This window comes from Aedes aegypti, unplaced genomic scaffold (assembly GCF_002204515.2).
Source record: "Aedes aegypti strain LVP_AGWG unplaced genomic scaffold, AaegL5.0 Primary Assembly AGWG_AaegL5_hic_scaff_1110_PBJ_arrow, whole genome shotgun sequence".
NCBI lineage: Eukaryota > Metazoa > Arthropoda > Insecta > Diptera > Culicidae > Aedes > Aedes aegypti.
In genome coordinates this window covers 1-27,105 of record NW_018734528.1, presented here as the reverse complement: position 1 = coordinate 27,105, position 27,105 = coordinate 1, and the positions used below count along the sequence as shown (strand labels likewise).

The window sequence follows — 27,105 nt, the reverse complement described above, 5'->3', positions numbered from 1 at the left end:
AAAACCAATTAGTTTCACATCCTTCTCGTTAAACTCGGCTCAAAAGAAATATCCTATATTACATTTGGAAGCATTAGCTCTAATATTTACTATAAAAAAAATTCATAAATATTTACATGGAAAACATTTTACAATTTACACGGACCACAAGCCTCTAGTTGGAATTTTTGGAAAAGAGGGTAAACATTCTATTTATGTAACTAGGCTCCAGAGATTTATTTTAGATTTGTCTATTTATGATTTCGAGATAATCTACAGACCATCACATAAACTAGCAAATGCAGACTTTTGTTCTAGATTCCCTCTACAGCAGGGGGTCCCCGAGGAGTTAGACACAGATGTGATCAAAAGCATAAATTTCGGTAAACATATACCTATTGATTCAAAAATGATTGCAGAAGAAACTAAGAAGGATGATTTCTTGCACAAAATTAAATGGTTCATGCACAACGATTGGCCTGAAAGAGTGGAAAAACGTTTTGTGGATGTATTTGCAAATCAACACGATTTAGAACTGATCGATGATTGTTTGCTTTATAACGACAGAGTAATCGTGCCCAAAATTTATTAAAAACAAATACTAAAGCTGTTACATGGCAATCACTCTGGTATAGTGAAGATGAAGCAGTTAGCACGAAGGATGGTTTATTGGTTTGGCATTAACACAGACATAGAAAATTATGTGAGCAAATGTGATGCATGCAACGGCATGTCAATTTCGAGCAAACCAAAGGAGTCTTCCAAATGGATGCCTACAAATAAACCATTTAGCAGAATCCATATAGATTTCTTCTTTTTCGAACACCATACGTACCTTTTGATAGTAGATAGCTTCTCCAAATGGATTGAGATTGAACATATGAAACAGGGAACGGATTGTAACAAAGTGTTGAAGAAGTTAGTGTGCTTTTTCGCAAGGTTTGGTTTGCCAGACGTTTTAGTCTCCGATAATGGACCTCCTTTCAATTCTCATAATTTTGTAAACTTTTTAGAAAGGCAAGGTATAAGGGTTATGAAAAGTCCACCTTATAACCCAGCAAGTAATGGACAAGCGGAAAGATTAGTTAGAACAGTTAAAGAGGTTCTAAAATGTTTCTTATTGGAGCCAGAAGTGGCAATTTTGGACCTGGAAGACCAGATAAATCTGTTTTTGTTCAACTTTAGAAATAATAACTTATCTAAGGACGGAAGATTTCCTTCTGAGAAGATATTTTGCTATAAGCCGAAAACAGTGTTGGACCTCATCAATCCAAAGAAACATTACAAGAATAACATTTCGGAACCTCAGTCGAATGAAGAGACCACTACAAAGCATCAGTGCGGGAGAATCCCGAGGCGTCCAAATGATGCAATTCTCGCGGAACATTACTAAAGGACCTATGTACAAATGAGAGATTCTCTCCTCTCTCGTTCTCTTTCGATTATAACAGTGGAATACTAAAGATTTTGGGAAGTTTTTCACTATAGATCGAAAGTCAATTTCCTTGACTAGCGTTTCATACAAAAAACGCAACAGAAGAAGTTAATGTGACACAGTTATTAATGAAAGAGAAAGTAAACAAAGAGAGCCTCTCAATGTTAGATAGGTCCTTTAGTAATGTTCCGCGAGAATTGATGAGCTGATGACAGGGGACGAGGTGTGGTATAAAAACCACAATCCTCAAATTCACGCAAGATGGATAAAGGCAACCTTCATTAAAAAGTATTCTCACAATACTTTCCAGATACGCATTGGAAGCGCCAACGTAATGGCTCATCGGACGCAGATCAAGATCTGTAAGGATACATCCTGGCAAAGGCCAAACGTCCTGATCAGCCTAGGTGGAGCAGAAAGTGTGTCAAACGAAGAGCAGGGGGCATCAACCGTGCAACGAAATGAATCTAGACACAAACCTAAGGAGCTTCCCAGGGGAAGTAAGAAAAGGAAACATCCTGTTTCTGAAGATGAAGCAACGGAGCCCAGAAGATCAAAGCGAGAACGAAAAACAAACAAAAGTGATGATTATTTCTATTCATGATTAAGATACCGTAATTTCGGATTAGGTTAGGTGTTGAATTAGTTTTCATTCTGAAGTTGTGCAATACACTTAAAGGGGGAAGGAATTGTTGTATCCTTATCTGAATTTTGACCCTTTTCACCAAATGCTATAGAACCCCATGTTCGATGTTTCGTTAAAAGAATAAGCCCTTTTGGGTTTTCGGTTAAACCTGTTCCACAACGGAACGGTCGAAAACAGATCCAAAAAGAAACAAAACTAAAAATATACGAGGCGAAGGTCTCATTCGAGGATCGGAATTCTACTTCTACAGTTCACTAACGCAATCACCGTCTTGCTATAAATCAGAACACAAAGATATAAAAGATACAAAATTACCTTACGAGAGTAAGATTCTTGAACTAGCGTCACTTGGGCTGTACCATTTTCCATGAGTCTGCAAAGATGGATCGTTGTTGTTGTTTTATGCTGGAGATGGAACTGAGCTATTCCAACCGTAGCCACTACCCACACTAGGCAGGATTAAGCTTTTCACAATTCCAGCACGTAACAGACCAGCAGCGCAAAAATCAGATAGGTATCTGTTAAAAGTCACTAAAGGCGAAAAGCACAGAGTACACTGTGTAAAACGCGAAACCATAAAGTTTATTAAGTGTTCGCCAAAAAATTATTTAAGTCGGATTTTCTTGGAACTTTCAGGGAATGAACTAATACATATGGATTATGTTTCAGCGTAATGGAACATTAAAAATAACCAAAACGGCCGCTATGGAAAGCATAGATAGCGCCACCGTAGCCTTGTGTGTTTGACAGAACAGCAATGCTGTCACAATGTTAAATCCCACATACAGTGGCTCCCAAGGTATCTAAAAGGGAGGTAGCCCAATGTATCAGATTTCCCATTCCGCCATTTTGAAATGCCAAGTGACAGCTGGCGAGTTTGTTTTGGTTGTTTGGATATCAGATGCATGGCGTGACAAAGTAGGTATAGAATGTCTTTTACACCCACATCTGTGTGGTACACGCAGCAAAGTATCTGAATTTACTTCACTGTGTAATACACTGATAGTAGAATGACTTAACTTACGAGATAAAGTTATTTACAAGAATACAACCGTCATCGTCAGACGGCGACACCGTGGCGCATCCTCTTTTTCATCGGTAGACCATTGGTGGTGGGTGGCTCTCACCCGCTGCACTATTCGAAATTTCCACATTTACATGCATCACATGCAATTGTAAACCAATTTTTCAAATAATCTGCTTATCTTCGACACAAAACACCGGAATACTACATTAAAGACGAAAATTTGATTCGCGACAAAATGCTGGAGAAAATTTTCACTTCACTGTGTTTATGTTTGTTGGAATAAACATTCCCTAACAACCCCATAGAAACGGTTGAGTACACAAACCCGCCAGCTAGCTCACAGCTAGCTCCAGCTGTCCCTTCCGCCTTCCCCGCAGCTAACAACACCGCGCACCCACTGACTGCTAAGATCGGTAAACCTGTCATTATAATAAACTTGGTGGCGCCTTTGTTTCGATGCGGTGAGCACTGGCAAAAAATAACTTCAATGATCCATTACTTTATCAATGTCCTGTTCTTCGCTGAAAGCCCGCACCTTTCCCTTAAGACCCCCCATAACATTTTGTGCAATGGAGGAGCCAACCTTTTTGGTCACTTTTATTCATGTTTTCTTCAATACCAACTCGTTTTCAAACACCTTGAACGATTGTCGAACTTTGGCCTTCATTGCAGCCAAAAAACCTTTCACTCAAAATAATCCAAACGTCATTGTTACGTGAAAACATACGTGATTTTTTTCCATCGCACTTTTCACGTAGCTCTTACGTAAATCATAGGTAGCCCAGAATGAACGCATGAACTTTGGAAGTTCGTCCATTCCACCGTCGCTAAACGTAAGAGCTACGTGGATTTTCCGGTAGCCTTTACGAAGCGTTTCAATAGGACCTAGATGGTTTTGCATTAAATTTAACTGTAATAAAGACCAATCTTATTTCAAATAGGCTTTGGAAGAAAACTAATTCCCAATTGGAAAATGTAAACAAACTTAAAGGATTGTGATATTTTTATTGTCAATCTGAGCATTTTTAATCCTGTTTCCCCATTTTTTTGAGTTTGGTCTGTCTTCGTGTGCTGTAATTGATAGAGGTTATAAATCAGGTATAAAATATGAAGTAATGCAGGGATTATTCGGTATTCAAAGCATATTTACCTTGAAATCAATCTTACACAGTTTAAACACAGCAGCAGCTTCTGAAGTTCTTCAAAAAATCAAGCGGGCGCCATTTTAAGATTTGAGCTCAACACCGAATGTACGTACACTATGCAGATGTCAAAATGAACTTAGGCACCTACGTGAATTCCACGTAAGTGCGATAGGTAACCTCAGTAAACATTACCGAGTCACTATTTGGTAGTTATGAATGGTTTAGTGATCTTTATCTTAGTCAGGTGAAGTGGAGGTAAAATGAATTTGGAATGATCTACGTGATTTTTCACGTAGCAATGACGTTTGGATTTTTTTGAGTGTTTCCTACGGACGAATTTCTGATGAGTTTGGAGGGTTGGCGGATTTTGGTACAAAAACAACGTCTCTGTACCAATCCAACGTCGATCGCGCCAAAATAATGTCTCGCCTCCATGAGACCGCAGGAAGGGCAACAGACAGGCACTCGGTGCGACAAATTTCACTGTTGATGTTACCCGTTGTAATCTATAGGACAGGACTTGTCAGGTACTAGTGCAAATTTGAAACCATTTGCCTGTCAAAAAAGACCACTTCTGATTGGTCGTTTTGGCAAAGGCCTACTTTCACATCGTTGAGTTGGATTGCAACAGGGCACTTTGTTGCTAGCCCGGCCGTGTTGCTAGTTCATTAGTTAGAGTTTTTATTGAAAGTTTGAAAATGTTTCATGAAATCTTTTTGCTACAAATCAATCTATATTCGATGTTTGGTTTACCACATGTGCTCCTACAATACTAAAATAAATCAAAAATACTTAATTGAGTGCAGTATTATAGTAATTGTATTGTAGAGTGACTGGATTACTATGGGAGTCGATGGGTGACATCTGAAATATGCATGCTTACTTTGATCGACAGTGACCAAAGACGAGTCACATAAATCTACTCGATTTACAAAATAGACCCCAAAATAAGCGATCAGCTGTTCAAAAACGTCTCGTAAAATGGACTATCGCCGAATTTAGAGTAAACTCAATTTTCGGCGAGTGGTCTTTTCCAACACCCGACCGGGCGCACCTTCGATATTTATTTGTCGGTCCTCTGTTTGACGGTCAATAGGGTGTACACCCCTTTTTATGGAGTGTCGATATTTTCTATCGAACTGTCAAACTCAAAAAAACAATAAACAGTACTTTGTTTACCTTAGAGCTAAACCGATGCCAAATTCGCGTTATCTGAAATTTCTCTTAATTTTTTAAACGTTATCGATAACTAAACGATCATTTTACTGTTCAAAAAAGTACCAGTGGTATGGTGTTCTAAATACTCCTTGCAAAAACCTTTGATTAATCAACGATTTCCCACCGCAACAGATGCGCTCTCGCCGAAAACGATCCTCTGCGGCTACTACGAGCACTGCGAAGGAACAATCCCTACCTCTCACTGAACCAGCTTCCGATCCAGTTTGTCGCGTCTGCATGAGCTGGAGCAGCTCGTCCCGGACCAACAGGATGATCGGTCTGCTCGAGGCAGAAGTCCAGGGAATGAAGCTGGCCGAACTGTTGGCTCTGGTGGGAGCGGTTGAAATCTGCACCGTGGATGATCGGTTGCCCAAGTGGTGCTGCCCCGGTTGCCGGAAAGAGCTGGAGCGGGCTTTCCGGTTGCGCTTGCGTTGCCAGGACTCGGACCGGAAGCTGAGGGATGTGTTCGAGTCGTTGGGGAAAATCGGGGTCGTAAAGGAGGAGGTGTTCGATGGGGATGAGGTCAATCCTCTGGAAGAGATTGGGATGGAATGTAAACCGGAGGAGGCAACGGTTGAATCAGGGCACGTTGAGGAGGAGCTGAAGATGGAAGAGACTGAGCTGCAAGGTGAGCTGAATTTCCGGATTTTTTTTACCAAGAGCTAGCCTTGGTAGTCCTTGGTATCAAGGCTAGCTTTAGATGAAAAAAAAACGGAGTTTCATGTAAGTTCTACAATAAGTGCATTTCAGCACACCGTGAGTTGGAGGAAGACTCGGATCACGTAGATGCGGAATCGGTTGGCGAAGAAGCGGAAGCAGTACAGGAATCGAGTGTAATGAAGAAGGCACGCATACCGACTTTCCCAGATGTGTTCGACGAGGTTCCTGCCGTTGGTTTCAGATGTTGTGGCTGTAAGAACAAGTTCGATACCTCGAAGGATTTAAAGGCCCACACATCGGAGGTTCATATTGAAAAGAAGCTGTCTGAAGAGCAGTTGGGGAAAAGGAGTCAGTGTGATATCTGTTACAAAGTCCTGCGAAATAGTCACGCTTTGGAGCAACACAAAAGTTTGGTCAAACGGAGCTTCCGTTGCAAAGTTTGCGGAGATGTATTTCGCAGTCGGATGAAGGTTTGTGGTCATCATAATGCTGCTCATTCTGGCCCATCGAAAACCTGCTGTGCATGTCTAAAGAAGTTTGAAACTGGAGACCAGCTTAAGGAACATTGCATGGAGGTGCATCTGCCGGAGAAGCCTCCACCGAATCCAGCCCGTCCATTTCCTTGTAGGGTCTGCTTCCGAAGCTATGCATCCGAAGCCCATCTATATGCTCATCAGTCCCGTACGATTATGCCACCCAAAAAGCACATGTGCGTCGAATGTGGGATGCTGTTCCGATATCCTAGTTTGCTCCGAGATCACGAAACGACCCACACCGGGGAGAGGCTGTACCAGTGTCTCCATTGTCCTAAAACCTACAGTTGTAAGAACAGTTTCCGGAAGCATGTCGATCGTCATTTCAAGACGAAGCCCGAAAAGCACAGATGCGAAACCTGCCAGATCGGTTATCAAAGTCTATCGATGCTCAGGGAACACATTGCCGCGAAGCACACTGGTGAACGGCCGCACAAGTGTCCCCATTGCCCCGCCAGCTATGCCCGATTATCCTCTCTCAAGTCGCACATGTTCACCCACAGTGTTCAGAAGCTGCACGACTGCCCCATATGCGGCAAGCAGTTCAAACGCTATTCGGAGGTCCGGACGCACGTCCGATTCTTCCACCATAAGCTGAAACCCTATCCGTGCTTCTTCTGTCCGAAGGAATACCCGCGCAAGGACTACCGCAAGCGACACATGGTCAGTGCCCATCCGGAGGAGTTGCGCAACAATCCACTGCCGCCGCTGGAACTGTACGGTAACGCCACGTGGAAGTCGTTGAAGACCACGGTGGATCCTCCGGCGGAAGAACCGAGTGCGGACGACAGGGTGGTCACAGGGTGAAGTTCCCACAATTCCCGCTTGGTTACAAGGTTTTTCTGACATTTTTTAATGGGGTAGCATTGATCGGAAAGACCCTCCTCGCGAAAGGTTCGAATCATAATTTTTCGTTGAAACATTCTCAATGGTGCTTTTCTTTATTAGGTATATTCTTTCATAAGTTATTTAAAACTGAAGTTTTTGCATACATTATGTTTTGTTTATGCGTAAATCTAAACTTTTCTAAACAATGATTTGTATGATTTTAGATGACATTACCTACCAAAGTTTCATGTCTCTCGTAAGGATGAATTACCAATTGGTGAGCTCGTTACATGCTTTTGATAGCACATATTTGTATCGTAGCAATGTTACATTTATTTAATCGTTAACCCTCTCTTTCCCATGGTGATCCACCGATTTTCAACGAACGCTAGCTAAACCGAATTGGTACGAGTAGCTCAATAATGATTGGAATAAATTTATACGCTCATTTGTCTTATCAAACATCGAAATAAGTGACCTAAGGGTTAAACTATTGAAAAACAATCAACTAACTAGGGGGCAATGTGGCGTAGTTGGCTACACGTTTGCTTCATAAGCGGATGGTCATGGGTTTGATTCCCAGCGCCCCCCAACAAAAACCCTTCGTCAGTCCGCAAGAAAATGATAAGAGCTCCAACCTGTCCAACACCATGGCCGTCTGAATGCGGACTGACAACCTGACCCTCTTCTGAGCGAACATGCTCTAGTGAACCCGGATAATACGGCAATCGAACAAAGGCAAGGAATAATGGACTTCTTTCTGGACTGATATGCAACATCACGTGCTCTTTCATCTACTGACGATGGTGCAGTGTAAAAGGGGCGCAACTTTATACAAGATCCACAAATAGATTTGATCGATAAAGAAGAATAGGCACCGAACTCTACTAAAAGAAAAGAACAGCTTTCAACTTGAATTCGCTTTGGTGATGCCCAAGCTGGCGAAAAAAAGCTCTAATGGGAAGTATGCACTTCAACAGAAAAGTAATCGCCTATCTCGATGCGTGGGAAATTTCTTGCAAGAAATGCTCAAGAAAAGCATTTTTCTTTGATCGCAGTACGTTGTTGAAAAGAAATGTCGATTCAAATGGAGCTCACTGTAGAAAATTTCCTGACTATTTCTTGAGTAGAAATTGTTACTTTTCTTGAGCTGAACAGCATACCTATCTTAAAAAGGTTAAGCAAAAATGAGAATAAAAAAATCAATTAACTATTGAAAAACAATCAAATTTTTATTGTGATTTTGAATAATATAGCTTATTTGAAACAACTTTTTCCAAGCACTTTTTTTTGAGAAACGCCATTTTGATAGTTAAATTGTCGAACAAAGTTGTGGGAAAGAAAGGGTTAAACAGGCCATGGGGCCTTCCTTAGCCGAGTGGTTAGAGTCCGCGGCTACATAGCAAAACCATGCTGAAGGTGTCTTGGTTCGAATCCCAGTCGGTCCAGGATCTTTTCGTAATGCAAATTTCCTTGACATCCCTGGGCATAGAGTATAATCGTATCTGCCACACGATATACGAATGCGAAAATGGCAACTTTGACAAAGAAAGCTCTCAGTTAATAAATATGAAAGAACTCTTGACTGACCCTTCCGAACAAAACAGGCCTCGCGGAGGCACTCTTTTTTGATGGAATTTTCCTCAGTTGTGATTTGTGTCGCATCTTCCTCGTTAATTTTTTGTTACCTCTCAGCTTGGTATTAATTTGCTCCCTCACAAAGAGGCAGAGACAACATGCTGCTTTAGAGCGGTGGTCCTCAGCCTAACGGATTACACGGGCCATCCTAACGCTTTCAAAATAAGTCGAGGGCCGCAAGATTTATAGGGATTAATTTTAACAGCTTTCAATTGGATTGCAAAAAATCACTATTTTTATGAAAACGGATTATACTTCTGGGAACTTAAGGAACAGAGGGGTTTGGAAGCAAAGATATAAGTGACAGAAAAACAATGCCATGTTTTTAATGAATTATGTTAGCTAATATAAAAGAATTCACAACGAAAAAACTCACTCATTTTTAAGATTTTGTGCTAACGTAAGAACTATAGTACACTCACAAGACGCGACGCGAGACTGGACACAACACTTATTGTTCTTACAAACATATAAAGGATTTAAACATTTACCTTTTTCGTCGACCGGTTTCGGGCTCGATGTTGCCCATCTACAGGACGATGTCCAACTGATTACATAGAAGAGAACCAAACAGCTTCGTACTTTCTCCAGTACACGTCAGAAAGAGATAACACTATTTGAAGTCCAGTTTCGTCAAGTGAAAAAGCGGCGAACTTATCGGGGCATCGTCGTCATTCATCAACGGTTGTTCGGCATTGGAGATGAACATAGATTCCCAAGCATTTAAATGGGAAACTTTTCGGACGCTCTTTTTAAGCTTCGCCTTGTCCCAGTCTATGTTGTGTTTGAGTTCAACAGAATGTACTGCCACACTAGACTCATGGACTCGTTCGTTATCCACAGCGTTTCGGTGTTCCCTCAAACGGATTTTAAATTTCCTTCGCGTTTGGCCAATATAAACTGATGGGCAGTCTTTGCATGGAATCTCATAGATTCCAGACAGATCTTCCGCAGGAATCTATGAGATCTTCTGTCTGGAATCTATGAGATTCCATGCAAAGACTGCCCATCAGTTTATATTGGCCAAACGCGAAGGAAATTTAAAATCCGTTTGAGGGAACACCGAAACACTGTGGATAACGAACGAGTCCATGAGTCTAGTGTGGCAGTACATTCTGTTGAACTCAAACACAACATAGACTGGGACAAGGCGAAGCTTAAAAAGAGCGTCCGAAAAGTTTCCCATTTAAATGCTTGGGAATCTATGTTCATCTCCAATGCCGAACAACCGTTGATGAATGACGACGATGCCCCGATAAGTTCGCCGCTTTTTCACTTGACGAAACTGGACTTCAAATAGTGTTATCTCTTTCTGACGTGTACTGGAGAAAGTACGAAGCTGTTTGGTTCTCTTCTATGTAATCAGTTGGACATCGTCCTGTAGATGGGCAACATCGAGCCCGAAACCGGTCGACGAAAAAGGTAAATGTTTAAATCCTTTATATGTTTGTAAGAACAATAAGTGTTGTGTCCAGTCTCGCGTCGCGTCTTGTGAGTGTGAAAAAACTCACCTAGAGAAACTTTTTAAAAGCTAGAAAAAGAGCTTTATTAATATACTTAACTCAAAAACGATCAACATGTATCTTACCGTATTGGACAATGCATTTGCATTTTTTTCGATTAATAATACAAAATGGTCTACTTTAGAAGTTTTTATTTAATTTTTTTATGGATCGATTCATATCAAATTTTAACATATCTTGAATTTAAACATATATTGAAAGCGATAACAAATTTTGAAATTTACACAAACCAAAAAAATTACCAAATATATTGCTAGTATCTTCAGCAAAGTTGTACATTTAGATGAGTTTAAAAATTATGCTGTAGATACTTGTGTAGGTCTCTTATATTTTGAGATAAATGGTTTGAAAATTTTTCGCGAAATTCACTTCAATCGGATGGATATAGTTTTTGATCTTTTTTTATTTAATTTTTAAATACTTATGTTGACTCTAAGTAATGTCCGCGGGGCGTGTAAATTTTATTCATATCGGGTTATAAACAACTGATATTTATCCCACAAAAGTAGAACATTTTGTACAGAAGATCAAAAAAGCTGCAGATGTATTGTCCAATACTGTACATCTTTTTGCGTTTGGGCTTCTCAACCATTCAAAAAGCAATCCATTTTCAAATATTTGGAATAACATAATTTTCAAAGATTTACAAAAAGAAGAGGCATTTTTGAAGTCAAAATTCAAAAAAATATTTCTTTGTAAAAAAATCAGCGTTCTGCGGACACCTCTGCAAGACCAAGATCCTGGTTCAATTTTGTAAACTTTAATATGTTCAGCAGAGAGATTTTTACAGATTTGAAGACTTTTTGCAGGCCCTTGGCTGTCCCTTTAAGATTCTAAAATATTTCAGGTTTTTCAGAAACTTTGAACTTTTTATTGTGGTTTCGGATGGGCAGAAGACAGAATTAAAACGGAAAACTCGAAGGAATTACTCTGTAACACGTTTTACTTTAATGGCGTCTCTTTCAAGGGGGTGGTCACTCTACGCAGTGTGCCTTGCGCAGCAATGGAACATTTCGGCGCACTGACTGGCACACCTTACCAAAGTAGGTTGCTATAAAAATTGCAGTGAACTGAAATTTCCGTCTCAGCAATCATTGCGTTTTCTGAGTTGTTTGTTATCTGTCGAAAACTTCGACTTCGGGTTCGAAACTAACCTTTTAACACTATTAAATATAGTGGGTTTACAATTATATATTTTTTATTTCAGAACGAACGAACCTAGAGTGGCACCATACCAGCAGAGCTCAAACGATCTGAAGATGATGGAATCGGCTGTGGCTCATGTCCTATACTAAATTCACAATAAATAATAGGGGTATTCACTTATAGTGGTAAGCTCCATCGAAGTTAATACGCCAATCGCGTATTATCCTCGATTTTACTATAGCAAAATCGAGGATAATACGCGATTGGCGTCGTAACTTCGATGGAGCTTACCACCATTAAAGTCGCGTAAGTTGGAAATCTGCGTAACAGCAGCAATGAAATGTTTCAAATGAAATATTCTTCTGCTGATTGAAATGAGAGATTTTAGATCTAGTTATCCGTAAAAAACGTCAGTCATTGATTTAGAAAGTTGTTATTTGAGCTGAAATTGATAGTTTATTTTTTAAATTTGTTGCACAATCAACGGCTTCACAAAGTTGCGTATTGCATAGTACCAAAGTAACTGAATTACTCAAACAAGTTCAAATGGTTGGCCCATCAAAGTATTATGGAAACAAATCAATAATAATAAAGCATAATTATGATTTCTAGCAGTTCAATATACGACCGCTTCTGGAGATGCTTCTGCAGCTGAAACCTATAGCAAAAAGATTGCCCAACATACATTTTAGGGTTTCATTTCAAGTTGGACCAGGAACAAACCTCGGATCCCGGCAGTCATTGTGTGTTATCCCGCATAATTATGAACCGTATTTCGACTGTTTCCGTTATTATCCATAACAACATGTAACAATACCTGAATAATTTCGTATAATGTACAAACCAACAATAAAGCCACTGTACCAGAGATTGTTTTAACAGTTTGGTGAATTGTTATTGTGCAAATCACAATGTGGGGAATAGGCGGTTAAGTTATGTAACCATAAAAAATGGCCGATTTTTCCGAACAAAATTTTTCGTTGACAATCTGCCGAATGGTAAGCATACCATCCATTTTTCGACCAATCCACTATAAGCCGAACGGGTTTGGAATGGTCAAACAATAAAATCAAAATAAAACAAATAACGTAAGTGTAATTGTTGATATACGGTTTGTTATGGTATTTTAACCATATGGTATGCTATGCTGTTATGTTAATACCATAAAAGAATTTAGAAATACTATTCATAGAGACCAATGAAACAAATAAGTACGTGCAAGAAAATCTTACTTCTATAAAAACATATATAACTTACTCATTAATTTATATAGAAATAAATTACTTCAGTTGTAATTGTCTCTGTTTAAAGTTCACATACTTATTGCTTCATTGATTCCTAATTAGTATTAATTTAGTATCATATAAATAACAAAGTGCTTTAAATAAAAAAAATCTCATTGAAAGTTGTATTTCTAAATATAAAAAAATATATATTTTAAGCTCTTGGATAAATCATTATTTGCACAAAAGTTGCACTGGGATGGTACACAAATTATGTCACGCTAAATTTCAACTTTTTTTACCGATCCCCCCCCCCTTTGTCTCTTTTCTTGTATGAGTCCTCCAAATTTTTTGTAAGGCTTGTCACGCTTGGATTGACCCCCCCCCCCTTGGAGCGTGACGTAATTTGTGCATGACCCCTAGGAGTATACAATGAACTAGTTGGTCGAAGTTTTACTATAACTTATCGGGTAATCAATGAGATTCCACCATAGTTGAGAGAGTTGTTTCATGCATTCTCAATTTCCGAATTGCTATGGAGTGACGGGTGCGGCTGATTGTATATGCCCTCCATACCGCCTTTTGTGGAGTGTAACAGATCCTATTGAAAAGAGTAACGTAATTAAGAATTAGGTTATACCCTACGTTACAATAACTTACCTGCCTAGGTAATACATTTTCCATTATTAGTTGATGTTGAATCCGTGCGGCTCCAAAAGCGAAGCATTCTTCATTAGGAATAGTTTCTATTAAGCTGGCATATTTGCTCGCATTGCATTGCATTATCTCGCTAACTTCCAGAAGATCGAAAATATCCATTCGTTCGACCACCATTCGTCTGGAGGTAAACTCTTCCGGTGTCGAATGAGCCACTGCAGCCTTGGACGAGATTTTGAAGTCGCCGATGGAATAGCGCCCCAACGCCGGTCCAGTGGGGTAGTACGTACTCCCAGATGGGAAAAGTTATGAAGATTCACGGAGAAACAGCAGTAGGACCCAAAACCTTCATCGGAACAGAACATGCAGAACTTTTTTTTTCACTTTTTCACTTGATAAACAAACACGCTTGAAAGAAATAACACAACGGCTGAGTGCGTTTCAAACTTTCAAAAATATAATACATTTTCTTTCAATCATCTCGATTGAAAAATTAGAATAACTTTAAAAATAATACAAAAATTGTTTTATTGTATTGTTTTATCGTTTTTCAACCAAAACGGTTGAAAATACAAGACTCGCTTTGACCTATGTGGGAATTGTACTCAGCTGCTCTGTTATTTTTTTCAAGCGTGTGCCGCAAAACGGTGAGCATTCATGAGCTCTGATCGCTTACAAATACACACACACGTCAACAGTTTGCCAAAATGTTGAATTGAAGTAGTATATGGTGAAATGCATATATATAAGTGTGTTACGCAAATAAAATTACAAACTGTTTGACGAAATGTAGCGTCATAGTTTCACCATATCTCAAAAATCTCAACATCCAAAATGTTTTAGAATATCTGGATAATTTTATAAATAGTCACTACTTGGCAGACAACCCAAAAACCGTTCTTTATAGTTTAAAACTTGAGATTACTTATTGTTCAACATGAAAGCAACTGTTTGTGATACGTTAACCTTAATGGAAACAAGAAATTTACAGTTTGAAGAGTAAGACGAATTGTAATTTTCTATGCGGGATGTGTTGTGTTATAGTTCATCACTCAATTTAACAGAAATAAAAAGTTATCCAGATGTATTTTGTGCCCTCAAGATTTAGTACCACCCAGTCTTAGGTTCGAACACATTTTCCGATCCAGTTTTGACTTATCGGGGATTTTCTTAGCGGATTTTAGTCTCAACGGCAATCAGAACTAAAATATTTCTTCTACGCTCCACGTTTCGATTGTAATTTCAATCACACAACCACCAGACAAAGAACAAAAATTTCCTAACCCTTGAAAAAGATTGAAAATAAAATCGAAACTTTGGGCGTAGAAGAAATATTTTAGTTCTGATTGCCGTTGAGACTGAAATCCGCTAAGAAAAACCCCGGTGTAACTCATAACAGTCGAAAGCATCCAACTAAAGTTTTAACTTATCTCGTTTATTTTGTAGGCTCGGGTGCAATAGAGCACTTTTGTAATGACTAACGCAAAAATTCTTAAAAACAATAACTTCACATAAAGGATACATGTTGCTACCAAATGATCTACCAAATCTGAATGGGATGGTACACAAATTGTGCCACACCAAATTTCAACTTTTTGGACAGCTAACCCCCCCTCTTTGCGATGATTTTTGTAAAGGTCTTCTGAAATTTGTGTAATGCTTGTCACGCTTGGCTTAACCCCCATTCCTTCTTTGGAGCGTGACATAATTTTGGCATGACTCGAATCCTACAATATGCTTCAAATTTGTTTTCCTACACCAATTCATACACCATGAGGTTTCATACGTTCAAATCCACTTAAGTATTCACGGTTAACATGTACCTATAGGTGGCAAAATTTCCAGCATTTTCGAAGACGAAGAAGAGTATTTTCTACCTTATTTGTCTGTTTCTGAGGGTAGTTTAGTAGTTCCTTTCGATCTCAGCGTATTTGTTTTAGGATTAAAAATATTTGTTTCAAAGTGTCAAGTTATCAAAGCATTCTTAGATTGATTGACCATTGAGATTGAATGTTCCGAAACGTTTCATTGCCAGTTTACACAATGCTATGAAATATTTAAGATAATCAGTTTAGCATGACTTACGCAGCGGTTTACGCTGTTAAGTGAATACCCCTAATATATTACATTACAAGATACAAAAAAAAAGCGTCAGTGTCACTTCCAATGACGGGGAGATGGGTAAAACATGTAGGAGATCTTTGGACGTATGTCCCGAGTATTACAGTGATCTACACATGTCATACGTCTTACCGCATTGCGCTTTCATCGTAATGTTCTCCCAAATCTTCGCATCCCTCCCCCTTCCACTACGATTCCGTACATAATCGTTGAAGCTGCGTGCTGCCGTTTTTCATGGGGTGGTACTTTTCTAAATTAACGAGAATCCAAGTATATGTAAAACTTCATTGGGAAGATTTAGAAAACGGCCCACACGAATTTCTGTCCCGTGTTGTCCTAGAATTCATGCGCACCATTTTCTAAACCTTCTTATTGAAGTCTTACATTTGCTTGACTTGGCTTTTTCGTTAGTTTTCCCTAAGATAATGTAAGTAAACTGTATCCCAGAAAACAATCGCAACATAAAAAAAACCCTGACGGGAAAGAAATGCAAAATTTGAGAGGCAACCCAAAACAATTAAATGTCAATGCTTGCTGAGAACGTTTTTCCATAATTTCAGTTCATTGATTGTAGTATTATAGCACGTTTGGCACGCTTGGCACACTTTGGCGCACTGAAGACACAGTTGTGCCGAATGAAGTGCGTAGAGTGACCTTCCCCTTGGTCTCTTTTAATAATAACAGTGCTAGAAAAACAAAGTCTAAAAGCAAATAAACACAAAGGGGCGCATAGCAACACCAGTAAGGTTGTAGTGGTAGGGTTGCCAGCATTGCTATTCCAACAGCCCTCCTCAATCGCAGCAACTTACCAATCCCGCCTTCGTACGATGGCGACGCCGTCGCAGGGAGACCTTTGGTCATCATATCTGCCACTTGGTTCGCTGTTGTGCGTAGTATGCACCTGAAACGTAAAGGGCTCAAGTAAAATTTCTCCTTTTTACCGAAGTAATTTTGACAGCTGATCCAGTATGAGCGAAATGTCACTTTTACTTGCGGAATAATTGAGAGGCACATTTTTCCGTACGGAAAAGTGACAGCTCCATTTGATTTGTACAGCAGGCGTTACCGATGTTATGAAATCAGCTCTACTTTTCAGCAGCGTACAGCTCAAGTAATTTCGGTAGCGGAATCATTCCTTGACCGTTTCTTGTCCTATCCTTTTGCACAGCACTTATGATCAGCGTACCGGCCATTGAAATGTACCGAATACGAATTCGGTCATCCTTCACCAGATCACGTAGGAAGTGATATTTTACGTCGACATGCTTGAGCCGACCGTGATTCTTGCTGTCCTCCGCGATTCTTATTGTCGACTGGTTATCTTCATAGAAGAATACTGGCAGTTTGGCCTCCTTTCCTAAATCCTTGAGAAGTCTAACCAGCCAAATCTGAAAACAAGCCGCTGCACAAAGCGCGTTTAGCTCGGCTTCAGTTGAAGAAAGCGATACTACTTGTTGCTTCCGCGTCATCCAGCCAACACAACATCCAGCTACCTTGAACAAACATCCACTGACTGATCGGCGATCCGCCGGATCATTGGCCCAGTCCGCGTCTGCGAATACTTCAAGTAACGGCGCTTTCGAATCAGCACGATACTCCAGTCCAATGTCCAATGACCCTTTTATGTACCTCAATACACGTTTCAGGTAGGACCAGTGCTCATCAGTCGGGCAGCTCTGAAATTGGCTGAAGAAATTCACTGCCGCCGATAAGTCCGGTCTCGTTGTAAGTGATGCGTATGTCAGGCAACCGACGAGCTCGCGGTACGGTTGCACCGTACGCTTCTCCTCTTCACCTCTCGGAAGTTTCAACCGACACTCCATAGGCGTGGATATCGGTTTGCACTCGTCCATCTGGAATCGCCGAAGCAAGTCCTCCAGGTACTGTCGCTGACTCAAACGCAAAACTCCTGTTTCCACATCTCGATCGATGCGGATCCCTAAGAAGCTGTGGCTCTCTCTAACATCCGTCATCTCGAACTCTGACGAAAAACAACGCTTCACAGTTTCCACCACCTTCAGGGAAGTTCCGGCCACAATGACGTCGTCAACGTAAAGCACAACGATAACAGTCTCAGTCCCGATCCTACGAGAGTACAGGCAAGGATCATTCGGGCTACTGCTGAAACCCAGTCGGTTCACCATGAACCCGTGAAAACGATCGTTCCATGATTTCGATGCTTGTTTTAGGCCATATATTGACCTCTATCAAGCACGGTAGTGAGCAGCTGTACGAAATGCTGCACCGTACTCTGTTAAGGATATGGGAGGAAGAAGAATTGCCTACTAGCTGACTGGAGGGCCTCATCTGCCCTCTGTATAAGAAGGGCCACAGATTGGAGTGCGCCAATTACCGAGGAATAACGCTCCTCAATTCGGCGTACAAAATAATGTCACGTGTTCTGTTCAACAGATTGAGACCGCTGGAGGAGTCCTTCGTCGGCGAATACCAAGCTGGTTTTCGTGAGGGCCGATCAACGACGGATCAAATGTTTACCTTGCGACAAATCCTTGATAAGTTCCGGGAATACAACTTGCAGACACATCATCTGTTCATTGATTTCAAGGCGGCGTGCGATTCAGTAAAGAGAAATGAGTTATGGCAGATAATGGTAGAACACGGTTTTCCGGCGAAACTGATTAGACTGATTCGTGCAACGTTGGATGGATCGAAATCAAGTGTGCGGCTTGCGGATGAGACTTCAACCTCCTTCGTAACCTTAGATGGATTGAAGCAAGGAGATGCGCTTTCGAATCTTTTGTTCAACATTGCTCTCGAAGGAGCTATAAGGAGAGCGGGCGTGCAAAGAAGCGGTACCATCGTCACCCGGTCGCATATGCTCCTGGGTTTTGCGGACGATATCGATATAATCGGAATTGATCGTCGAGCCGTAGAAGAGGCATTCGTGCCTTTTCAAAGGGAGACAGCGAGGATTGGACTTACCGTCAACACCAGCAAAACTAAGTACATGATCGCTGGTAGACAGCGTGGTTCCAATCGTGACGTTGGTAGTGAAGTGGTGCTAGGTGGTGAAAAATTTGAAGTAGTGGAAGAATTTGTGTATCTTGGTACTTTAGTGACTTGCGATAATGATGTTACCCGCGAGGTGAAAAGGCGTCTTGCAGCTGCGAATAGGGCTTTTAACGGGCTCCGTAACCAGCTTAAGTCCCGTAGCCTGCAGACGAAAACCAAATTCGCGCTATATAAGACTCTTATCCTTCCGGTTGCTCTATACGGCCATGAATCCTGGACGTTAAAAGAGGTCGACCGGAAAGCATTTGGAGTTTTTGAGCGTAAAGTGCTGCGAACAATACTCGGCGGTATACAAGAAAATGGCATCTGGCGGCGTCGCATGAATCATGAGTTGTACCAAGTATATAAAGAAGTGGATATTATCAAGCTCATAAAACACGGCAGGCTGCGTTGGGCTGGTCACGTGGTACGAATGCCAGAAGAACGACAAGCAAAAATAATATTCAGTAGAGAACCCGGACGAGGCCGTCGGCTTCGTGGTAGGCCGCGCACACGTTGGCTTTTTGCAGTTGAAGAGGACTTAAGGGCACTTAACGTTCAGGGCGACTGGAAGCGATTGGCTCAGGACCGAGCCCAGTGGAGAAGAATTATCCATTCGGCGTAGATTCAACGTAGCGGATTGTAGCCCATCAAGTATCAAGTAAGTAAGTTGACCTCTGCAGGAGGCACACTTGGTTTGTCCCATCGGTGAATCCCTCAGGCTGAACCATATAGATTTCCTCTTGGAGCTGCCCATTGAGGAACGCCGTTTTGACGTCCATCTGGTGGATCACCATCTTGTCTCTGTTCGTCAAAGCCAGCACCGTCCTTACAGTATCGAGCTTCGCTACTGTGTAGTGAATAAGAGCACTAGCGATAAAATAATGTAAATAATGCTCTTATTCACTACATACTGGTGAGTACGTTTCACCTGAGACGAGACTCGCGAAGACGGTCTTCTTTTTCTGTGATTGCTGAGTTTTTTTCTTATTCCACTTTGTGTTTATACTAATTATGCGCATGCTGTTCAAATCCTCACATGAACCTCTCAGCAAAAAATGATTGAGTTTGCATCACATCGAATCATAAATAGTCGTTTGAGTGAAATTTCATGCCAGAAAACGTAGCAGACATTAGAATAATTAATTTTCTGCTTAGATTTATCAGCAACTTTGGAAAAAACTGCTCAGCCTACTGAGGTTTTTAATAATAGTTTACTTTGAACACAATACTTTTCACTTTTTCAGCCATAAAAACGGTGGGCTGCATTTGACGTTTCGTGAGAGGGGAATCTTGGCTGCATATGACGTTGATATTTTTCCTCTTCGCGAGTCTCTCTCAGCGTTTCACATGTGCTTATTCTGCGCGGCGTGTGAGTCGAGACGAGTCGCTCTCACCTCGAGTGACGTGAGACGACTAATGATAATCAAATGGGAGCGAGTCGACAATTGTCACCTCATTCGACTCGTCTCACCTCACACGCCGCGCAGAATAAGCACAACAGTAGTCGAATCCGTACCGCTGGCTAAATCCTCTAGCCACTAAGCGAGCTTTATAACGGTCGGGTTCACCGTTTACTCCCCGCTTGATCTTAAACACCCATTTACTTATTATCGGTGTTCGGTTTGCTGGCAGCTTCGCTAGTGTCCAAGTCTGGTTCTTCTGCATTGACGCCATCTCCTCTTCGACGGCTTTCTTCCACAGACACCAGTCTCCTCTCTTCTTCGCCTCTGCAAGCGATCTCGGCACATCCTGGACGTAGGTTACCGCATTGTATGCATACGCTGCGTAATCTACATCGTAGTCTTGCTGCCAAACCGGAGGGCGTCTCTGCCGCTGCGGTCTGCCGGATTCCGCATCCACCGCCGGAACGACCTCTTCATCTTCGCGAAAACTATCGAACTCTTCATCAGACTCTTCTGAAACAGATCCGTCTGATCCTCCAGCTGAACTACCACTTGCTTCACCGACAGCTTCTTCTGGAGCTTCTTCGGCCACATCATCACCGGCTACTGGAGGCATCATGACCACACTAGATGAGTGCTTCGGTTTCACATTCACTTGACCACTCTCCTCCTCCGCGAAATCCACGTCACGAGCATGAACAATCTTCTTCGATTTCGGGTTCCATATACGGTAGCCATTATGGGCGTACCCAACGAAAACACCCTTCCAGGTCTTCGAGTCGATCTTCTTCCTCAACTCTTTCGGTACATGGACGTAAGCAGTGCACCCGAATGCTCGTAGCTTCGACACGTCCGGCTTCTTACCCTCCCACAGCAGGTAGGGAGTCACACCATCACCAATCGCACGAGACGGGCTTCGGTTAATCAAGTACGTTGCCGTCTGAATCGCAAGCGCCCAAAAACGCTTTTCCACTCCCGAGTCCTCGAGCATTGGCCGCGTACGCTCCACTAGTGTGCGGTTCATCCGCTCGCTAACCCCGTTTTGTTCGGGTGTATGCGGAACCGTCCACTCAACATCAATCCCCTTTCGCCGACAGAATTCGTCAAACTCACGGCTGCGGTACTCTCCCCCATTGTCACACCGCAAACGGCTCACTTTCACGCCGAACTTCGCTGTGACCAACGCTTCATATTGTTGGAACAGTTCGAACACTTCACTTCACACATCGTAAAATGACTCCAGTCATCGATAAAGGTGACAAAATAGTTCACTCCTCCAACACCGACAGGAGTTACCGGCCCGCAAACGTCGGAATGGATTAACTCCAGCACACGCGACGATCGCTTCTCGTTACGCTCCGGAAACGGTTTCCGGGTCTGTTTTCCCGCGACACACGGCTCGCACACAACACTTTTGTCCATTTTTGCACTGGTCAGCTCTAGTCCGGAAACCATACCGCCGAAAATCAGTTTCTCGAGACTTCGCGCGTTCAAATGACCGAATCTGCGATGCCATAATTCCAATCGCTTCGGAATCAGTCCACACGTCATCAAGGAGTCACTCGCACTACGTTTGTCCGTGTAAAAATCGAGACGATACAACTTACCGGAACGCGAGCCCATCGCGACAACTCCCGATCCGCGATGAATCACCACTCGGCCCTTTTCATAAGTTACTCTCATCCCTGCTTCGTCAACCTTCACCACAGAGAAAAGGTTACAGCGCGACTCAGGCACGAACAACACATTTTTCACCGTGCATTCCACTCCCATACCGTTAACATTGACCACCACCTTAACGGTACCAACATGTTTGGCAACTATCGATTCACCATGTTTCGCGACCGCAATCTCGACCGGACACTATAGCGGCTTCAGAGTTTCGAACAATGCTCTGTCATTCACGATGTGGTCGGAGCATCCCGAATCGATGAACCACTGTACACGGGATTGTTCGGGAAACACCCTCACTTCATTGTCGCCACTACTAGCAGCAAAACAAACACCGCTCGGCCCAGCCTCTGCTGAGTGCGCTTTCGGGGAATACTTCTCGCGAAATTTCTCATCACTTTTCGCTTTCTTTTTCGTCGGACACTCGGACAACTTATGCCCCTCTTTCTTACAACCGAAGCACTTGAACTTTTTATTCGGCTGCTTTGAGCCGTGAGTACCAGGTCCCTACGCACCATTTGTTCATCGATTTCAAGGCGGCATACGATAGTATCGACCGCATAAAAACTATGGAAAATCATGGACGAGAACAGCTTTCCCGGGAAGCTCACAAGATTGATCAGAGCAACGATGGACGGTGTGCAAAACTGCGTGAAGATCTCGGGCGAACACTCCAGTTCGTTCGAGTCTCGGCGGGGACTACGACAGGGCGACGGACTTTCGTGCCTGTTGTTCAATATTGCGCTTGAAGGTGTTATGCGGAGAGCCGGACTTTAACAGTCGAGGCACGATTTTCACGAGATCCGGACAATTTGTTTGCTTCGCGGACGACATGGATATTATTGGGAGAAAATTTGAAACGGTGGCAGATTTGTTCACCCGCCTAAAACGCGAAGCAACAAGAGTCGGACTAATGGTGAATGCGTCGAAAACAAAGTACATGCTGGTTGGCGGAACTGAGCGTGACAGGGCCCGCCTAGGAAGCAGTGTTACGATAGACGGGGATACCTTCGAGGTGGTGGACGAGTTCGTCTACCTCGGATCCTTGTTGACGGCTGACAACAATGTTAGTCGGGAAATACGAAGGTGCATCATCAGCGGAAGTCGTGCCTACTATGGGCTCCAGAAGAAACTGCGGTCAAGAAAGATTCACCCCCGCACCAAATGCACGATGTACAAAACGCTCATAAGACCGGTAGTCCTCTATTGGCATGAGGCGTGGACTATGCTCGAGGAGGACTTGCAAGCTCTTGGGGTTTTCGAACGCCGAGTGCTAAGGACGATCTTCGGCGGCGTGCAGGAGAACGGCGTGTGGCGGCGAAGGATGAACCACGAGCTCGCTCAACTCTACGGCGAACCCAGTATCGTGAAGGTAGCTAAAGCTGGAAGGATACGCTGGGCAGGGCATGTTGCAAGAATGCCGGACAACAACCCTGTAAAGATGGTGTTCGCCACGAATCCGGTCGGAACAAGAAGGCGTGGGGCGCAGCGAGCTAGGTGGATTGACCAGGTACACCAGGACCTGGAGAGCGTGGGTCACAGTCGAGGATGGAGAGAAGCGGCCATGAACCGAGGGAATTGGCGAAATATTGTTGGCGAGGCTTTATCAAGATAATTGATGTAAAGCCAAATAAGTAAGTAGAAGTGTGTGTTAGGGGTCATGCACAAATTATGTTACGCTCAAAGGGGGGGGGTGTTTCAAGCCAAGCGTGCAAGCCTTACAAAATTTTCGAAGAACTCATACAAAAAACGTGACAAAGGGGTAGGAGGGGGTTGAAGAAGTCGAAATTTAGCGCGTGACATAATTTGTGTACCTGTAACCGAGTGTTACAGGATTTTTAGAATTTTAATGTGTGCTTTATATGTTTTGATACTGTTACATTTCTTTGGTTAGTAGGTGTTGGGTTAGTAGGGTTATTTAAATGTAAATTGATAAAAATTGTATGTTGATTAGTAGGGTTAGTCATTTCAAATTCAAAAATTGTTAAAGCATTACAAAGTAGAGTGGGTACAAGTGGGAGACATATTGCATAACTGAGTGGGTACAACAACATACATATTCGGCGGGCGTAGAATATCATACAAAAGGGGTGGTAACAATGCACGTCTCATAATAGGAGAGATTGTAAGGATTGAGGCGCAAAATTAATTCGCCATCTCTCACTTAAGTTCTGGCGTTCGTGTGCTTCGGATCGTAAAATTGAAAATTAAAAGTGTCCTTACGTTGTAAGTCAAGTGAGTGGTGAAGTGAAACGGGTGATATTAAGTGTTCAATCAGGTAGGACTGCACTCCTCAATGCCTGTATAACTTTCTCCCTAACACTACTTACGCTAGACTAGAATATGACTAGTAAAGCAATTTTCTAAAACCCATCCCCGTTGCCCTCACAGGACCTTTTGTGGTACCTTAAGGTACTTCGCCATTTTGTATTCCAACGAAAGTTGGGGAAGCACACGATTCGGCATAGTGGTCCTTAGTTGGCCACTACGCCTAACCGTAAAAGATTACCACCGCTCTGGTCTTGCGAGGCCATAATCACCAAGGAGCGATTCCTCGGGCCCAAAGGTGCTCTAACCGTAAAGGAGGACCTCTCTCGGCAGAGTCAATCCGGCCTTGTCCTGGGCTCTGTCGATGCTTGTCAAAGAGAGAAGACGCCAGAGAGACCAGTAGATCGCACCATTTCATCAAGTCGATCTACTCACCGATCCACCAGTCAATTTTCCGACCACCACCACCACCATCACCCTGCTAGGAAATCCGCCGGAGGTCCAGTCAGCCGGCCCGCAGAGACATCGTCGGCGAGCGCTCGTCCATCGGCATCGAGACATCAGCATCACCAACAGTACCGGTACGTGTCCCAAAACCTTCTACACCCACTCTACACCCACAATTGCAATAAATTTTCAATAAGTTCAACCCACACCCCATTTACAATAGAATTTCAATAAATGACATTAGTTGCCTCAAATTGCACCTTTTTAAAATCCCATAACCCAAGTAAGGTGACAGTATCTGCACGTTGGTCGTGAAGCCCCTCCGATTGCCCGGTAGTAAGCCGACCTTGAGACCCAGCTCGAAGGGTCCCTTGCTACTGAGAGTTTACCGCGAGCTTTGCTAGGGTATAACTTGGCGCCCAACTACAACACACGAAAGGTAATCGGAGGATCGTGTAGAATTTAAAAATCTAGAGATTTTTTAACAGGCGGCAGGAGAGTACGCAAATTTATGCTTTGCGTAGGATCCGTGCACTTTGCAACACCGCTCGAAATAAATTGGATCCTTTTTACGAATTGAAAGACAGTGGCCAGTTGGTGAGTCGGAAAAGAGCGCAAATGTTTATGCGCCAGTGAAATTAGTTAAAATTTCTAGCAGAAAACTTCGACAAATAACACGTTTTGACTAGTTTAGTAACTGAATTGAATAAAAGGTCCTGAATTGAACACTAAAACACAAAAAGAAAAAGAAAAGCTACTACTTTTATTTTCATTTGAATTACTAGTATAAGTTGTTAGTGAATTTTTGTAAATATTTTATTTTTATTCTATCTTTGATTTGTTTGAACTCGTATCTAGTGTTAGTAATATTGAATTTTCTTCTTAATAATTAACAAAATGAATTTCGAATCCTTACTTCTGCAATACCGTTCGATGAACACCGACCATTTGCTTGATGACGAATTGGAGCATGAACTCATAATTCGTGGAGTGGAATACTCTAGCGGCGAATCGCGTGACATGAAAAAGCGTAAATTGCGGCACAAGCTGAAAGAACAACGCGAAATTAATGATTTTACAATTAAAGTAATAGATTCAGAGGAAGGTTGTAAGAGAGAGATGATGCAGATAGAAGAAAAGCTGGTGAAGATTCGCGATAAGCTTGAGCATAGCAAAACAAAGAAATTCGATATGTCCGCGGTTCAAACCAGGTTAATTCACTTGTATTACCGATTAGATAGATTGAAAGAAAAGGTTGATGTGAATAGCTTAGTGGAGGAGATTTTAAGTCTGTTGATTCCGGTCCGGATTGAAAATCGTGTTGTAGAAACGAATGTAGTTGAAGCAGTAGATCGAGATTTAATGAGACTTAGTATGCACGAAGAAGATGAAGATGACTCAGAGCGCGAGGGTACAGATTGCGACGACTCAGATTGGAGGGAGACAGATTGTTCAAATAAAAGTACGGAGGAAGACACACGGAAAAAGAAAATGCGTAAGAAGAAGTCAACTGTTAGGAAAGCAAAAGTGAATGAGCCAAAGTTAAAGAAGATTAAAGAACCGAAAAAGAAAGTACATTCCGAGGAAATGTTGAAAAAGCTGTTAGATCACATAGATAATTTTATGGAAACTAAATTTAACAATCTTAGGAGAGAAATGGACAGACAATCCGCTGGGTCAATCGCGTCAGACGAAAAAGACTTTAACGTAGCTGACTTAGGAAGACATTTGAAAGGTAAGAAAAAGGAAAGGCATGCAGTGAAGAAAGGCAAGAAAGATAGCGAGACGGAAGAAGATAGTAGTTTGGAGGAAGACTCGGGAAGCTCCCGAGGTCTCAGGCGAAGGCCTCGGTCAGTAGCAGACTGGCGGATGCGCTATGATGGGAAGGATGATGGGAAGAAGCTGAACAAGTTTATTGAAGAAGTAGAGTTTATGGCAGAAGCGGAGGGACTGAAGTAAACGAATGCTGTTCAACGAGGCCATTCATCTGTTTGCTGGTTGATGCCAGGACATGGTACATGGAAGGAAACGTAACTGCGATTTTCGTAACTGGAGTGAGCTGATTGCAGAATTGAAACTTGAGTTTCAGCCTCCAGACATGGACTTCCATTATGAGCAACAGGCTGCACAACGCAGACAAAAACGCTCGGAGAAGTTCCAGGATTATTACAACGCTGTAGTTGAAATCTTCCGCTACATGGCCGTCCCACCGTCGGAAGAGAGGAAATTCGACATCATCTTCAGAAATCTTCGGTCGGATTACAAGAACGTGCTGGTTGTCAAAGGAGTTCGGACCTTGAAGGCCCTTAGACAATGGGGCAGGAAGCTGGATTCAGTCAACATGTGGATGTATAGAGGCAGGGACCAGGAATCGACGCAGAAACCTACTCAAGTGCACGAAGTTTCAGCTAAATCGTTCCAGTCTAGAAACCAGTCTGGGGGAAAACCCTGGAGGCCATCACCACAGACCAGAGAGCCGAATCAGTCGAATTGGAAACGTCCTCAGGATAAACCTGACACTT

At 42.3% G+C, this 27,105-nt stretch overlaps 1 protein-coding gene and 1 long non-coding RNA gene across 2 annotated transcripts; one reads left to right on the top strand and one right to left on the bottom strand.

Moving 5' to 3' along the window:
• Positions 1-5,406: 5,406 nt before the first annotated feature.
• Positions 5,407-7,677, top strand: LOC110680249 (oocyte zinc finger protein XlCOF22-like). Its single transcript, XM_021856063.1, has 3 exons — positions 5,407-5,518; positions 5,583-6,078; positions 6,201-7,677. Exons 2-3 carry the CDS (start codon positions 5,583-5,585, stop codon positions 7,448-7,450), a joined length of 1,746 nt encoding a protein of 581 aa, XP_021711755.1. The 5' UTR covers positions 5,407-5,518; the 3' UTR covers positions 7,451-7,677.
• Positions 7,678-13,427: 5,750 nt separating this feature from the next.
• Positions 13,428-14,569, bottom strand: LOC110680250. Its single transcript, XR_002502803.1, has 2 exons — positions 13,662-14,569; positions 13,428-13,602 (listed from the first exon to the last, which is right to left on the bottom strand). It is a non-coding gene; the product is annotated as an uncharacterized LOC110680250 (long non-coding RNA).
• Positions 14,570-27,105: the final 12,536 nt, after the last annotated feature.